Source organism: Notamacropus eugenii, chromosome 3, assembly GCF_028372415.1.
Source record: "Notamacropus eugenii isolate mMacEug1 chromosome 3, mMacEug1.pri_v2, whole genome shotgun sequence".
In the NCBI taxonomy this organism is placed as follows: domain Eukaryota; kingdom Metazoa; phylum Chordata; class Mammalia; order Diprotodontia; family Macropodidae; genus Notamacropus; species Notamacropus eugenii.
The window spans coordinates 430103102-430119301 of NC_092874.1; the positions used below are offsets into that span (position 1 = coordinate 430103102).

The window sequence follows — 16200 nt, forward strand, 5'->3', positions numbered from 1 at the left end:
CCAACAAACATTTAGTAGGTTCCTGTTACATACCAGGTACTATGTTAAATGCTGAGATACAAGGATAACAGTCAAAATGGTTCCTGCCCTTCAGGATGTTTCCATTCTACTAGGGGCATACAACATGGAAACAGGCAACTAGATGTATAATAATATGAAGAGAACGAAGAAAGATCTGACAGCTAAGAGGATCATAAGAGACTTTCTAAGTGGGGTGGCATATAAGGTAAACCTTAAAGGAAGCTGGGAATATAAGAAGTACACAGAGGTGATTAGTCGTGGCCTATAACTAATCCAAACTTAAGTGTTATTGGTGGATAATGGCAGAATATGTCAACACCCCAAGGTAACATTTGCACTTTAACTAGAGCCTACCAAAATTTAACCCAAAGAGAGGATATACTTGGGGCATTCTAACAGACTCTGGAAAACAGGAATTAGGAGTCTTATAGACCACCTCCACCTCCTCTACTCCAATCCCATCCAACACCCAAGGAGACTGAACTAGAAGATATTCTAGATCCTTCTCCAAGTTGTCTGATCTACTCAGGGACAGGAATAGATCTCCATCATGGCACTAGCACTGATTTATAAAATCATAAAATATAAGAGCTGAAAGTCAACCAGTTCAACCCATAACTGGTTGAGAATTTCCTCTACTCCACCAAGTGGTCATCCAGTCTTTGCCTATGGATCACTTTAAAAGCTCTCCTTTCTATCACTGGACAACTGTGATTGCTAGGAAGTTTTTGCATCTGTTGAATTGAAGTCTGTCTCCCGGTCATTCCCCTCCCTGCTTCCAGGTACCTTAGTTCTGTTTTCTGTAACTTCATAGATAAGAATGCTCCCACTGCCGCACTTTAAGACAGGGAACAGACTTGCCCAATGAGTTTATTTTATCTAAGCAAAATAATACAGATCCTTTAACTCTCTCTCTTCTAATTTCCAAATTCTTCCCCATCCTGCTTCTATTTCTGTGGATTTATTTCAGTTTGATAATATATTTTTTCAGAATGCAGTCTCAGAGCAGGACATGCCAATCTAGACAGAGTGTGACCAATGAAGAGTATGGTTGGACTTTATATGGTTAGCTTAAGATGGATTTAACTTTTAAAAAAATTTAAGAATCTACCTCATACTATATAGCTCATTCTGAACCTGGGGTCAACCAAAATCCAAAGGATCACTTTTTCCACATGAGTTGCTCTCAAGTTCCTCATCCTAATCCTGAACAAACTGATTTCTTTAGTCTAAACAGAGGATTTTACATTTATTCTTTCTAAATTTTGCTTTATTGATTTGGGGCCCATTTTTTCATCTATTTTTTCCTGAAACTCTCAGATTCAAAGAATTTCAGAAGACAGAACAGACCTCAGTGGGTATTTAATTTAACCCATAAGCCCCAAAGAATCACCTTTTACATACCTAACAAGTGACCTTGAAGATCTCTACACTATTATGTGTGGCCCCCCATTTAGTTTCTTGATAGTTATTGTAGTTAAGAAGTTTTTTTTCTCCTTATAATCTGTCATCCTTTCCCATATATTTTTCCTAGTTATTATTATTCATGAATATGGAATATTCTCTGAGGGAAGGAAGGCTTTGAGTGTTCCCCACTCTGAGATCATGGAGAATATGTTGCATTCTTTGTGGAGAGAAGTTCATACTCTCAGCATTTTACCAAACTGTCCTGTTTGTCTTCTCTGTAAAGGACATTCTATCTCCCATCTTCGTACCTTGTGGAAGATCGTCCCCTATGCCTTGAATGCCCCCTTCTTCACCTCCATCTCTTGGAATCTCCAGTTTCCTTCAAATCTCAGGTCAAGTGTCTCTTCCTACAGGAGACTTACTTAATAGTCCTCCTTCCCCCCACTGCTAATATTCTCCTTGTACTTTGCACACAATTACTTTGTATTTATTTATCTGTATACATATTATTTCCCTCTTAAATAGAATATAAATTCCTTAAAGGCAAAGACTGTTTCATTTTTTTGTCTTTGTATCTCCAGCACCAAGAACAATATCTGATATGTAATAAATGCATATAAATATTTCCTAAATGAATGAATCAAAGTTGGAGTACTTCCAGAGATCCAATGGTCTTTCACGGTTAGCCAGCCTGGTTCTTAAGAAGACCCACCTTTAGGTAAAGCCCCTAATCTGCTTCCCCAGGGTATTTACAGGTATGCTAGCATGCAGGCTAGGGACATCATGAGGTGACCCACCATCTCCTAGTCATCCAGTGGTCTCAAGGGCACTGAACTGACATGGAATCCACCCAGCCTAATAATAACCACTCAGCTGCCTCACCAGCTGTTAGACCAAGAGGCTATATTAAGCCCAGGGAGGCTGGGGCCTAGAATGCTATGAGCATTAAGAATGTGCTTTCAGGTCAAGGCAGAGCACCACCCCAACAGTGTAATTTGGCATGGTTCGTTAACAGATAGAAGTTCATCACCTCTTTTTGTACAGAGATGGTCTTAATTTATATAACAGAGCAGAACTATCAGTAGACCCTTGGACTAGGCAGCTAGATGGTTCAGTGGTTAGAAAGAGGGACCTGGAGTCAGGAAGACCTGAGTTCAAATCCTACCTCGGACATTTATTAGCTGTGTGACCCTGGGCAAGTCACTTAACCTCTCTTTGCCTCAGCTTCCTCATCTGTCAAATGGGGATAATAACAATACCTTCCACATAAGGTTGTTGTGAGGATGAAATGAGAAAATATTTGTGAAGCACCTAGCACCCTGCCTGACACGCAGTAAGCACTTAGTAAAAGCTTAGTCTCCCCATCTCCACCCTCCCTTATATCAGTTCACATATATCCATTTCCAATGTGCTTTCATATTCCATATTGCTTGAGATACTAGTGAGGTAGACAGGATAGAATTTGTTTATCCCCATTTTACAGATGAAGAAACTGAGATTCAAAGGGATTCAGTGATTTGTCCAAGACCACCCAGATAGTAAGTACCAGAGCTAGAAACTAGAAACGGGGTTTCTAAGCTACTCTCCCCACACTCTTTATTATTCCACAGCTTCCTTTTTGGGAGCACCTGAGAGCACCTTGGGAGAGAGCGGAGAACATAAGTTTGTGGGGCAGAGAAGACAGGCATCATGGAATTGGGGAAAAGTCCTGAAAGAAAATCTGATCCTCCTGAATTCTGACACATAGAAGGCCCACTTTCAGAAGCATGCTTAAAGTATAAGGGGTCTGGTTACCTGCTACATCAAACTCAATCTCTAGGGAGACTTTGTTGGAGAGTGCTGCATCCCGCAGGAGCTGGCTGGCTTCTTCTGTAGTGCCGTCTTCCGTGGCAATGCTATTGATGGACAGTACTCTGTCTCCAACCTGCAGCAGGCCACATCTGGAATCCCCAAAAAGAAGGATGGTGGGCAGTAAGGGTTGGGGGAGAACGGGGAAGGTAGGAGACAAAGAACACAATGGGATCCAAGTGTCATAGCTGGAAGGGACTTTTGGGGTCCTCTCTTTCCAACTCCTTTGTGTGATCAGGACACAGCTGAGGCTGAGAGGGGCCTTTAGGGGGACAAAATATGTCTACAGTCAGGCAGAACATTAGTGAGAGTGTTGGGTTGAGAACTCCTGGCTCTTAATTTCCAACCCAGGGCTCTCTTCACAGTACTATACTCTCCCAAGGCAACAGTCTAGCCTGCAGAGGATCACTGAGAAAGTATATACAATGAGGGCATAAGGGCATTTACCAATGAATCAAATTTAGTTCTGACCCACAAGGGGCTCACAGTCCAGTGGGGGAATGAGACTCAGACATAAATACAAGGCAGAATTTGACAAGTAGCCAAGAGAGGCATAGACCCTAAGCAGAATTCAGAGGAGCAAGTAATCACTGTGGGCTGAGATAGTTAGTGAGAATTTGCATACTTGGACTGTGTCTAATAATTATAATGATAATAATATCTAGTATTAGGGTTTTCATAAGAGGCAGAGCTGGAATTAGATTAGGTTTTCAAAGTGATGTCATTTGACTCTTACGATAACTTTGTAAGGTCAGTGCTATTATTATCCACATTTTAGATTAATGGGGTTGGGAAAGGTGAAGTGACTTGCCCAGGGTCACATAGCTAAGTAAGTATCTGAGGTGGGATTTGAATCCAGATCTTCCTGACTTCAAGCCAAACATTCTAGACACCACTTCCATCTAATTAATGGCCTTTAGACCTTGAAGGATGAAGAGGAATTAAATTGAGAGGGGGAAGAAGGAATTCTGGGAAGAGCAATCATGGGGGCAAAGATACTGAGGTAAGAAAGGATCAAAGGATGATAGATTTAGAATGAGAAGGGAGTTTGGGGCCACTAGGCTCAGCCTGCTCATTTTCTAGGAAACTGACATCCAGAGAGTCTAAGGACTAAGTCTAAGGTGCCTCAGGCACCCAGGGAGTAAATGACTAAGGTTGGATTTGATCCCCAGTCCTCTGACTCCAGATCAATCTCTCTTCCCACTGTGGCATGGAACCTTTCAGAAAAATGTATTGGAAGATGTTGAACATACAGTTTGGAAAAAAGTCTTTTTATTCACATTTAGGTAATTGTCATTGTTTCTATGGTTTATATCTATAGTTTGACTGTTGGCAAATTTAGTCTTGACATAAAACTAACACTTAGCACTATGTAAATGGAAGACTTGGGTGGTGTCAGTGAGTCAAATAACATTGATTAAGTACTTACTATGTAAGAGGCATTATGCTAAGCTCTGAGGATACAAGATTTCAAGATTTCCCAGCCTCATAGGTAATCTCACTGATGGTCTTTCCTCAAAGGCTAGGTGATTTCTCATCCAGAGAGAGAGTTTCCAGACTAAATGGCTTCTGAAATGCCTTTCAACCTTAAGATTTGATGGGAACAGGACGAATGCTTGTGTCAAAGGCTGACCAGACCCATAAGGCAGTGTTGATTCAGTGTTGCTAATATGACAGCTGTCTGAGCCTGCCTTCATGGCTTGATAATAACGGGGATCATAAATGTGATACTGGAAAGGACTTCCCATGGTTAAGAAAATCAGAGTGCTTTTCAGAGGCCATTTAGTTCAACTATTACATTTGACAGACGAGGAAACTGAGTCCCATACAGGTTAAATGATTTGCCTAGGGTTATGCAGACCAAAAATCAGAGGCAGAATTTAAATCTAGATCCTCTCCCTCTGGAATCTGTGCTCCTTCCACTGTGCAAAAGTCAAATTTAGCCAAATTTTAAGGTTGACAGAACAAAGATATAGAGCTATGCCCAGTCTTTCTTGTACAGTGCTCCTTAGCAGAGTCAGTTCCCTCTGTGACTTGAGAAGCGGAGAAGGGTTGTGATATTCTGGCTTGTTCCCATGAACAAGAGACACAAAACACTTCTCTGCCTGCAAGACCCAGTTCTTCTTGACACCAATACCCCTTACATGCTACAAAGCCAGAAACACTTGGGGAATAGACCTGGTGAGCAACCATGTATATCTTTTCCTAGTTCTAGCCTGGCTACGTTTGGAGAGGGTTCTCACCATCGTGGCTGTAGGACATGGACTGATTTGACCATGGCAATAATTGTAGACTCTACTGAATTACAGAAGATTTGAGATCTCCAGCATTAGACTCACGTTAATGACATTACAGATTCCTGAAGAATCAAGTCTTAAGCCCAAGACATCATCATACTAGGAGGCATCTTGGTCTGCCAGTGAATCACCTATTGAACCTGGAGTCAAGAGGACCTGAATTCAAATTCTGCCTTGGATACTTCTGAGCTCTGTAGTCCTGGACAAATTGTTTGATCTCTCTCTGCCTCAGTTTCCTCATCCATAAAATGGGGATAATAGCATATACCTCACAAGGTTGTTTTTAATATTAAATAAGACAATTAGGCAAATTGCTTCCTAAATTTTAAAGCAATAAGTGAATACTAATTATCATCATCATTGGCAAATCACTTAACTTCTCAGTTCTTCAGTTTCTTCTCGCCTCACTCAAGTTAGACAATAAATATAAAGCACCTTGCAGACCTTAAAGTGTGATACAAATATTAGCTAGTGCATCCCTTTAGTTCACTTCTGCTTTTCCATTTTAGGTCATCAAGTTCAAATCCTCCATTTTCCAGATGGGGAAACTGAGGCCAGAGAGAGGAAAACATGCTTGTGTTAAAAGTAGCCAATCCTGTGAGTCTACTGTTTATAAGGGCATTGTTTAATGCCCTTTTCATTATTTTAATCTTGAAAACAACACCCCCACTGCCTTTTAATGCAACTTGGTCAGAAAGAGGGGCCCAAAGGTCCAGGTTCTTATGGATTCATATCAGGTAGTCAGGAACTCACTGGGTCCATTTTGAATGATATACAGAGGGTCAGAGGAAAAAGTCTTATACTTCTGTAGTCGGTTTCCCTCCCCTACCTCCCAACACACACACACACACACACACACACACACACACACACACACACACACACACTCACACAGAGTGACTTAGATTCCCTGAAGGTTCAGGGGCTCCAGAAAAACAGGCTAATTGAACCAATGGGTTAATCATGTAAATGTAAAGCTTGAACCAGATGACCTCCAAGGGGTTCCTTTCAGGTTTAAATCTATGATCTTATGATCCTACAGTATAGAGGAATCAAAACATTCAGAGCAGATAATTTCATCCAACACCCAAGCTTTACAAATGAGCAAACCTCAGTTTGTGTCTCAACACAGAGAAAAGGAAATGCCTTGCCCAAGAATCACACAGGTGGAGCCAGGATTTTCAACCAAGTTTTTTGACTCACATATCAAGTAGAGACCAAATGTAATCAAGTGCCAAGTTCAAGATGAACAATTAGGCACTTTCTACAACTCTGTGGCAACTAAGAGACTTCTCTGAATTGTCCCAAGTTAGTTGTCACAGTAGGTCACTTGGCATGATTTCCTACACTTCCTGGAGAATTTGATATCTTCATGTCCAGCCTGTCTGGGGTGGCATTTTGGTAATAGGTCATGTCCTTCAGGTGAAATGACCCATGAGTCTGCTGAGACGGAATAAATCCAAAGCAGTCTGGGATAATTACAGCCCTGGCCCTCGTCAGTCTGGCCTTGGACTTGGCATAGTTCTGAAGGCTGATTTTTATCTCATCTTTCAGGATTCTTAGGTATCTAGTCATGGTTCCTTGGGCACCAACTTGGAGCAGAAACTGGCTTCCTCCAAGAGTTCCTCACTGCAATGACTTCACAGCAAGGTGGCTGGCCTACTACTGCAGGAGATAAGAGCCACAATGAGTCTCTAAGCCACAGCTATACTCTCTTAGGCAGGTGATTGCTGGAGATTTAAATCCCCAAAGTCCTGGTCTCTGACATAGCCCATTAAGCTTCTAAAAAAATGCAAAGATGACAATTGGCTAAGACTGAAGAACTAAGTCGTGACCTGGGATTCAAGGCCTTCCACAATCTGTCTACTCCAGGTGTGGGGAACCTGAGGCCTTGAGGACACATGTAGCCTTGATGTACTCTTCAAGTGCAGCCCTTTGATTGAATCCAGATTTCACAGAACTGGATTTAGTCAAAGGGACACACCTGAGGACCTAGAGGGCCACGTGTTCCCAAGCCCTGATCAATCTTGGCTCTTATTATACATATAGACACTTAGACCACTAGATACACAGACATACAGAGGCAAGCACACTTCCCAACAGACACACTCAGAAACAGACATTTCCTCAAAATCACATGGAGATAAGTGTACAATACAAACCCAAACATACTTTTACAAACACACAGGCACAGACCTCCCTCTTCTGTGGCAAGGTAATTTAACAATCCTATCTTCCTGACCGACTTGGCCCAGAAACTTGGGGGAGTAGGCCTGATTCTCCAGTAGAAGCTGTGTTATAGTATTTCTGAAAGAAGAGTTTGGGACCTTCCAAACTGTAAATGTAGTTTAAGCCTGTAGTGAAAGCCTGTGCAACTTATGTGAAAGAGAAAAATCTGTTATAATTGCAAATTGGATTTAAAAATAAACTAAGGGCTTCCTCCAATTTAAATATCTGTCCCAGTGAGTCTTGATGGCAGGATTGTGGTGTGGAAAGAGGCCTGGCTCTTCAGTACCTACTGAATCAAGTCCCAAATCCTCTTAGCCTGGCACTCAAAGCTCTGAACCAAATCCATTGCTCTTTTCCTTTGGAGGCAATTAGGTCTAAGTGACTTGCCCAGGGTCACATGGGATGGTCAGTATTGAAGCTGGATTTGAATTCAGGTCTTTTTCACTTCAGGGTCGGTGCTCTATCCATTATACCACTTAGATACTCCTTCAAACCCATCTCTTTAACTTAATTATCCCTCAGTTACTCTATACTCATCCTCTACTCCAGTCTGGAAGACCTATTAACTATTTCCCACTTTCACACCTTTGCTCAAGCCAATTCTCTTCTCGAGAGTGCTGTTTTCTTTCTTCTCTATCTAATTAAATTCTAGGCAGCATAAAGGGCCCAAATGAAAAGCTTACTTCTCCAGGAAGCTTTCACTGACTATTCCAGTCCACATTCATTTCTGAACTCCCTGATCCCCATAGCATGTATCATACACATAGGGATGTAGTGGATAGAGAGCATGCCTTGAAGTCAAGAACACCTAAGTTGAAGTCCTCCCCTGATGCATATTGGTTGCATGACCCTGGGCAAGTAATTTAGCCTCTAAATGCTCCAGGTAGCTCTCTAGACCTGTTAGGTTATTGAGAAGATGCCAACCTACTTTTTGGTAGAGAAAATTTCTTATATCATTAAAATTGTGGGTCCAGTTCCTACCCCAGTCCCTCAAGTTGGCATCTGATTATCCGTTATCTCTGTTTGACATGTGATTAACTAGATCCTAAGCCACCTGAGGACTGAAATTCTAATGCCTTCTTTTTCTTCTCTTCCCTTTAGTCTCCAGTAGCAGGGCTGGGTCTGGAGACATACGTGCTGGTTTGAAAGCTGGATTGGTTCTGGTTCCTGAGTGACAGATCTAACCTCTCAGCAGGGCTGTCGGGCTCAATGAAGCGGATGAGAGGTGGGGAGGAAAGAGTTTCTGTGGCAAAGATTCCACCCTGGAGTTGGAGTCCAAAGCCATTCAGGGGGTCACCCCTAAGGACCACTTCTGTTGTTTCTGTGTGCACGATTTGGCCACCAGGTCCCACGGTGCTGGAGGCAAGGGACACTGAAAGAAAAGAAAAATGGATTAGGTTAGCATTGGGAAGCCAGAACACTGATGGGGACTGTTCTTTCACTGCTCAGAGTCTCCTTTCCAAGCATTTTCAAGGAATCTAGACACTGGGACTGACTTTCTCTTTGTTACTTCAGTAATGTCTTCTACCACCATTCATTACTCCCCAAAATGAAGCATCCTTAATGAATGCTTTTACCCTTTAGAAGGTAGTTAGGTGGAGCAGAGAATAGAATGCTGGGCCTGGAGTCAGGAAGATCTTGGTTAACTTTGATCTCAGGCACTTAATAGCTATATGACTCTGGGTAAGTCATTTAACTTCAATTTACCTCAGTTTCCTCAATATGAAATAGAGATAGTAATAGTACCCACCTCATAGGGTTGCTGTGAGGATCGAGTGAGAGAATATTTGTGAAGAGTTTAGCACATAGTAGGTGCTTAATAAATATTTTTTCTCTTCCTCCTCCCCTTCTCTTTTGTCACTCAGAAGGAGAAAGATGGGTAGAATGAAATAAAGAGGGAGAGCCTTATAGTCAGCAGACCCCAGAACCTCAGAATTGAAAGGACCTTTGGAGTCATTTAATCCAATCTACATCTAAAACAAGAATCCCTTTTCTGTGTAAGTATTCCAATCTTATCAATATATGGTTAGTGAGATTTCATAGATCTAAAGTTGGAGAGACCTCAGAGATTACATCATCCAAGCCCTTTGTTTTACAGATGAAGAAATAAAGGCTCAAGAAAAGCCTCAAACTGAGGCTTAAGTGACTTGTCTAAGGTCACAAAAGTTGTCCATGTCAGAGATCAGACTCAAACCCAGGTCTTTCCGATTCCAGAGTCAATACTCTTCCCATTGCATCTCTGCTGCCTGAAATTGGGCCAATCTTCATCATCCTACAGTCACATTGTGAAAGGAGTGAATGGATGCATGGTGTCATTCGCATAAAAGATAGACTTCATCTTCACCTATACCTTGTGTAGAAAGGACAATAGCCACTGTTCAAATGTTGAGGGTCATCTGAATTCATTTTGAGTCCATTTTAATCACTCACGCTTTGAAGACTCACAAAGCACAGTGCCTACAACTCTGAGATAGTTAAAATAAAGGAAGCTGACAGACAGATGGAATAACTTCCCAAGAGTCATACAGCTAGAAAATGCCAGGGCGAATATTTGAACCCAGGTGTCCTGCTTCCAACTCCAGCACTCTTTGCACTATCCCACAACACATTTCTTAGTCACATATTCACAAACTTAGCATCCTAGGCAGAGGGGTGCTGGAACCAGCTCACAGCAGCTCAAGAGAGAAAACTGTTAAATTTTTAGTGGGAGCATTTATACCACAGAAATTGGCAAATACTAAAAATCAGAGTTTGATTTATTGTTTTGTTGATTGTCTAGACTTAAGAAAGGGTGAGAGAAATTATATAATATAGATTAAACTTAAACTGTCATGCATATTTTTTCCCTAAAGCTGGGGAATTGCTAAAAATTATCATCACATTGTTGGTTGTAAAGTGTCTTAGAGTTTGTCTAGCCTCATGTCCTAGTCATGCAGTCATTCAACCTCTCCTCAGACACTTCTGGTAATAGCAATCTCATTATTTTCCTAGGTACATCTACCCTGTGGTTGGATTAACTCTCACTGTGAGGAAGTTCTTCCTTAAGTCGAGGCAAAATATTTGCCTTTCTATGAGTGTGCAAACCTCTCATTGGTCCCAGTTTTGCCCTCTCAGGCATCTACTCTGGGTCCTACAGTAGAGTGCCTGTCTTCAGAGTCTATTTTAGGAAAAGTAAATGTCACAGGCAGACAAGGATGAGAAAGATACGTGTTCTTGGCATCCCCCTTCGGACCTTAGAATGCATTTTCCTAATGACAGTACATTATATATGGAATCAGGATACTTTGAGCAAACTCAATGCCCAGTTGGCATAATCGGTTCCTTCTGGATGCCTCATTTTTCTGCTCCCCAAAGATGACTTACAGTTAGCTTGGCCTCCAATTGTCTTAGTTTGGCTTATGTTTGCACCAGCAAGATTCTGAAAATCTCTTTTTAGCAGGGGGGTGGGGAAGGGGAACATCAAATCCTAAAAAGTAATAATAAGAATAAATAGTTCTAAAAGAGCAAACCCAAAATCTTCTCTTGAGGTGACAGCCAAGGAAGACAGCAAAGAATCAGGGGAGACAGTCCAGTGAGTGAAATAAAGTGGGAAGAGGGTTAGTCATAGAATCACAGAGCTAAAAGTGTATCTGAACTGCAAAGGACATTGAAGTATAGAATGTTAGAGACAGAAGGGACCTTAGAATGCAAAATGTCAAGCCTGGAAGGGGATTGAAGACACAGAATGTTCAAGGCCTGGAAGAGACCTTATAATGCAAAATGTAGGCTATAAAAGAGACTTTTGAATGTAACTTGTTAGAACTAGAAGAAATCTTAGTGTCTGGGTCAATCCTCTCATTTTAGAGACAGAGAAACTGACGACTGGAGAGGATAAGTGACCTAAAGACACAAGTTTGTTTGGGGCCATTTTCCTTACATGAACTTTTATATTCCTTTTTCCTCTGTCTTCTTCTCATCATAGTTGCCCGGGGGCTCATGGGTTGGGTGCTCCGAGGTAGTGTGCTCGAGTTTGGGCAAGAGAAGCCATGAGCATTCAGCATCGGTGAGGAGAAAGGGGCTGCAGACAAGGCTGAGGAGAAAGTTAACCAGAGTGGAATGATATGACAAGGTTCAAGCCTGCCCCCAATTCTGTAACACACCTGACTGGACCCCATCAGGTTCTGCATTTCCAAGGGCTTAATGGGCCCATTCATTTAAAAGAAGATCTAGAGCTTTAGAATGTTCACAATTTGCTAAAAATATTTCCTCTTCTCTGATCTTAAGTTCCCTTGCACTTAGTAGTACATAACAACATCCAAACCCAAGGGTGTCCATGCTTTTTCTCCCCAATATAACCAGAAAATGACTCTTTTTGGTTTTTTATTGCTTCTCTGATATGGGATATACCATGTCACCATACACCATGTTATGTTATTGTAAGTTGAATCCCTTTTTCCCTTTTGTACCTAAAGCAGAGATTTCATTTTTTGTAAATATTATTAAGTATTTACCATGGCCCAAATGTGCCATTTCCTACTCCCCCTACCTTGGCTTTTACTGTCCCCCAAATTTCTACATAAATTTTAAAACCTAGCTCAAGTGGAAATGCCATTTCCTGCATGAAGTCTTTCCTGGTCACGCATCATGAACACCCTTTTCTTCCTGAGGCTTGGCACTCCTTTTTGTTTATACCTCTTCTATGTACATGTTATGACTGGACTATAAGGCCCATAGAGGCAATTACTACATCATTGATCTAAACTTTGCATTTCTCTTAGTGTCCAGCATAATGTTTAGATCAGGGGGTCTTAACCTACAGTCTGCAAGCCTGTTATTTTTAATAACCTGATAACTGTATACCAATATAATTGACTTCCTCTGTAATCCCGTGTATTTTATTCATATCAAAACATCACTCTTCAGAGTCCATAGATTTCACTCGGTTGCCGAAGCAGCGTACAATCCAAAAACGGTTAAGAATCCTTGGTTCACTTCGATTCAAGCAGACAGAACTCTAGGTCTGGAGTCAAGAAGACATGAGTCTGAGCCCTGCTTTAGACAGCTGCAGCCCTGGGCAAGTCATTTAACCTTTATCCATTCTCTGATCTGTGAATTAGGGTAATGATAACACCTACCTCTCAGAGATGCTGGGAGGACCAAATGAGATAATATATGTAGAGGGCTTCATAAACCTTAAAGTGCTATGTGTTAGTTCTAATAATTATTACTAGTGGAATGAATTGAATTAGAATTTTCCACTCCAGTTATTGCTGTTTGCAGATGGGTCATGCCCTTTTGTGGGACTGTTTCCTGAGGACAGACATCATGTTGCTTTAAATCCATATAACCCTATCTCCTACATTCCTTATACAGAATAAGGTGCTTCATGATGACTACAATTGCCAAAGGCATTTATAAATGATGGAATTGAATATAATGGCAGTGTGGTGAAGGGGAAATAAGACTTGTTTCAGAGTTAGAAGACCTGGATTCAAATCCTGACTACACCTGTGTATCTATGATCTGATTCTCCACTCTGTATGATACTTAGCTATATGTGTGTTACCAGCCCCCACTGGAACAATGAGTCCATCAGCAAGCATTTATTAAGGACCTACTATGTGCCAGAACCCATGCTAAGTGCTGGGGAAATAAAGACAAAAGTCCCTGCTCTCAGAGTCTTCTTTCTAAAAGGGAAGGTTATCTGTCTTTGTATTCCTAGTACACACTCATTCAGTAAGTGCTTAATAAAGGTTCATTTAATTGACATGAATCTTGGTCACTCATCCACAGGTGAGTATTCCATTTTTAATCCAGGCTCATTGCTTGGGATAGGGGTAGGGGAGGAAGAGAAAAAGAATGAAGTTGCTACTGAAGTTGCTATTCTTCTGATTTAGCCATCCAGATCCAAGGGTTGGCCCAAACTCTTACGTTTGCAGTAATCCTGGCTGGAGGGCTGATTCCAGGTGGGTGTCTTGCAATGGCTGGGATGGTGACTGGGGCAGTAGTTGACACAGGGGTCCCAACAGTGGTGATGGTCACTCTTCTGCACCTTCACTGTGTCCAGACCACAAGCGAGCCAAGAAAGATAAGAGAGGCCCAAGAGGAAGAAGGGAGAAAGAAGAGAAAGATAGCACGGGCATTAGGGGCTGTACAATCTGAGGGAAAGCCAATCAGGGAGAGCAGAAGTGACTATCCCAATGCACTCTGAAGCTACTGATTTGGGCCTCTGAGGACACTGACAAAAGTATGGGTCAAAGAGGGCTTGTCTCCTCAGAGATAAGGCTTGCCTCCTTCATTTGCCCTCAACCCACCCCTTTGCAAATAACTACTTGGGATGGGGTGGACAATTTTGGGGACTCTTTCTGGCTCCTAAGTGTCAAAGCTCACACCCCTTCCACTATGGTGTAGCAATAAGAACCCCAGACTGGGATTCAGAGGACCTAGGCCTGAATCTCAGTTCTGTTACCTATGTTACCTCAAGGAAGTTAATTCCCCTCTCTAGTCCTCAGTTTCCTCATCTGTAAAAGAGGGAATTGAACTTGGTGATCTCCAAGGTGCCTTTCAACTCTAACATTCTATGATTCTATAATCTGGTTTCTCTTGGCTCATCAGAACTTTGATGAGACATTTGTGCATCCTACATAAGGTTTGACAATAGCGTACCTCTCTTCCCCCAAATCTTCTCTTGTAATCATGTTATGTAAAACTGTAAAGGACTTTAGAAGTAATTACAGTCCAAACCCCTCATTCTGACAATGAGGAAACTGAGGCTCCAAGAAGTTATGACTTGTAACACAGATAATGAATATTGAAGGTGATAGAATCCTGGTCTCTCCTGAATCCTGGGATAGCTCACATCACACTGCTTCTTAAAAGACCCAGTCAGGTTGAAGAATGAATTTAGAGCTGGGAGAAAACAGATCATCCGGTCCAATTCAGCTTCCAGGTGATGAAATGAAGACTCAGAAAGCTTGAGTGATTTGTCCATATGAGCTTGTCATATGGGCAGTGGTCAAGAAAGAGACTTCTGGATAAAGCTGATTTTCCTTCACTACTATGCCCCTTGGAAAGTGTATTCTGTTCCCGAGAGTGAGATTATTATTGCACAAATCAAATATAGAAATGCTATGGAGAACAGAGTTTTTTACCATTAAAAATATCATGTAGGGGTCATGGAACAATGGAAAGATATGGATACGGAGCTCTAGATAAGGAGACCTGGGTTCAAGTCTCTGCTTTGATATTCACAATCTATGTCACCTTAAGCAAGTCACTGAATCTTATTTTCCTCATCTATAAAATGGGAATAAATACCTTAACTACCTTCTTCATAGGGTTTTTGTGAGCAAAACATTTAATAAACGTTAAAACCCCAGAGAAATACGAGTTGCTCTTTCTTGTGTTCCTTTTTCTTCTCTCCTTTCTCTTCTGTTCTCTCTAGGTCAAAGTCAAAAGTGATTCTCATTCCAATTCAACCCCGCATGATGCCTTGGTTTACCCTGAGGAGAGGAGATCTTTATGAGCATGACTTTTCTGCAACGTGGAGTCTTGGAGAGCTTCCTGGGACATTTGATGAGAGATTCAGTGATTTATCCTAAGTCATTCAGCTAGGACTTATCAGAGGACAGACTGGAGCCAAGACCTTCCTGACTATGAAATGAGTTCTCTTGTCACCCTCTCTCCTATTGTACATGTCGGAGTATCCCATTTTACAGATAGGGAAGCTGAGGCATGGAAGAGTAGCTTTGTCAAAGTTACCCTATGAACTGGGGCAAAACCAAGAGTAGACCTAAACTGTCTCCTCATCTAGGGCTTGTTCTGTTGTTTCCCATTGACTCAGGGAGAGAATGACAAAACTAAGCTACAGTCAGCAACAAATGATCTATGTGAGACTGAATTTTCAGTGGAAAGATGATTTTACTCTGCATCCCTGGGAATAATAGTTGATATTTACATAGCCTTTTAAGGTTTACAAATCATTGATATTTTATGCCTATATACGTGTGTGTGTGTGTGTGTGTATACACGTATATATTGTTAACTAGCTTAAATGTTGGGACACCTTTTAATGGTGTACATACACACATACACACAACTATTTATGCATATAATGTCTGTATACCTGTAATTTCATCTAATGCTTTCAACAAACACTGTGAGGGAGGTAGTATTATAGATGAGGAAATTTACAGATTAAAAAATAACAGAGGTTAATTGACTTAACTAGGATCACAGAGCTAGTAAAAATCTGTGGAGAAATTTTGACTCAAGTCTTCTGAACTCCAGGTGCACTATGCTATTTGCTATAGCAAATGCCTTCCAAATGCAGCATGTCCATAGCTCCCATGATCACCAGGCTTCTCTTAACCTTTTACCAAGATCAAGAATCAGTCTTCACAAATGACATCATCTCAAG

The 16200-nt window shown here is 41.4% G+C and overlaps 1 protein-coding gene across 3 annotated transcripts in view; it reads right to left on the bottom strand.

Annotated features, from left to right (window-relative positions):
* The window catches only part of GRIP2 (glutamate receptor interacting protein 2), a 402651-nt gene that overhangs the window by 61305 nt on the left and 325146 nt on the right, over positions 1-16200 (bottom strand). For 2 of the 3 annotated variants that reach the window (XM_072598378.1, XM_072598379.1), the window contains exons 10-13: positions 13713-13838; positions 11719-11871; positions 8988-9174; positions 3223-3368 (exon numbers count right to left, since the gene is read on the bottom strand). In XM_072598378.1, the coding sequence (XP_072454479.1) occupies positions 3223-3368; positions 8988-9174; positions 11719-11871; positions 13713-13838 (612 nt within the window). The remainder of the gene's footprint in view (positions 1-3222; positions 3369-8987; positions 9175-11718; positions 11872-13712; positions 13839-16200) is intronic. The other variant, XM_072598380.1, reaches the window with a different exon arrangement.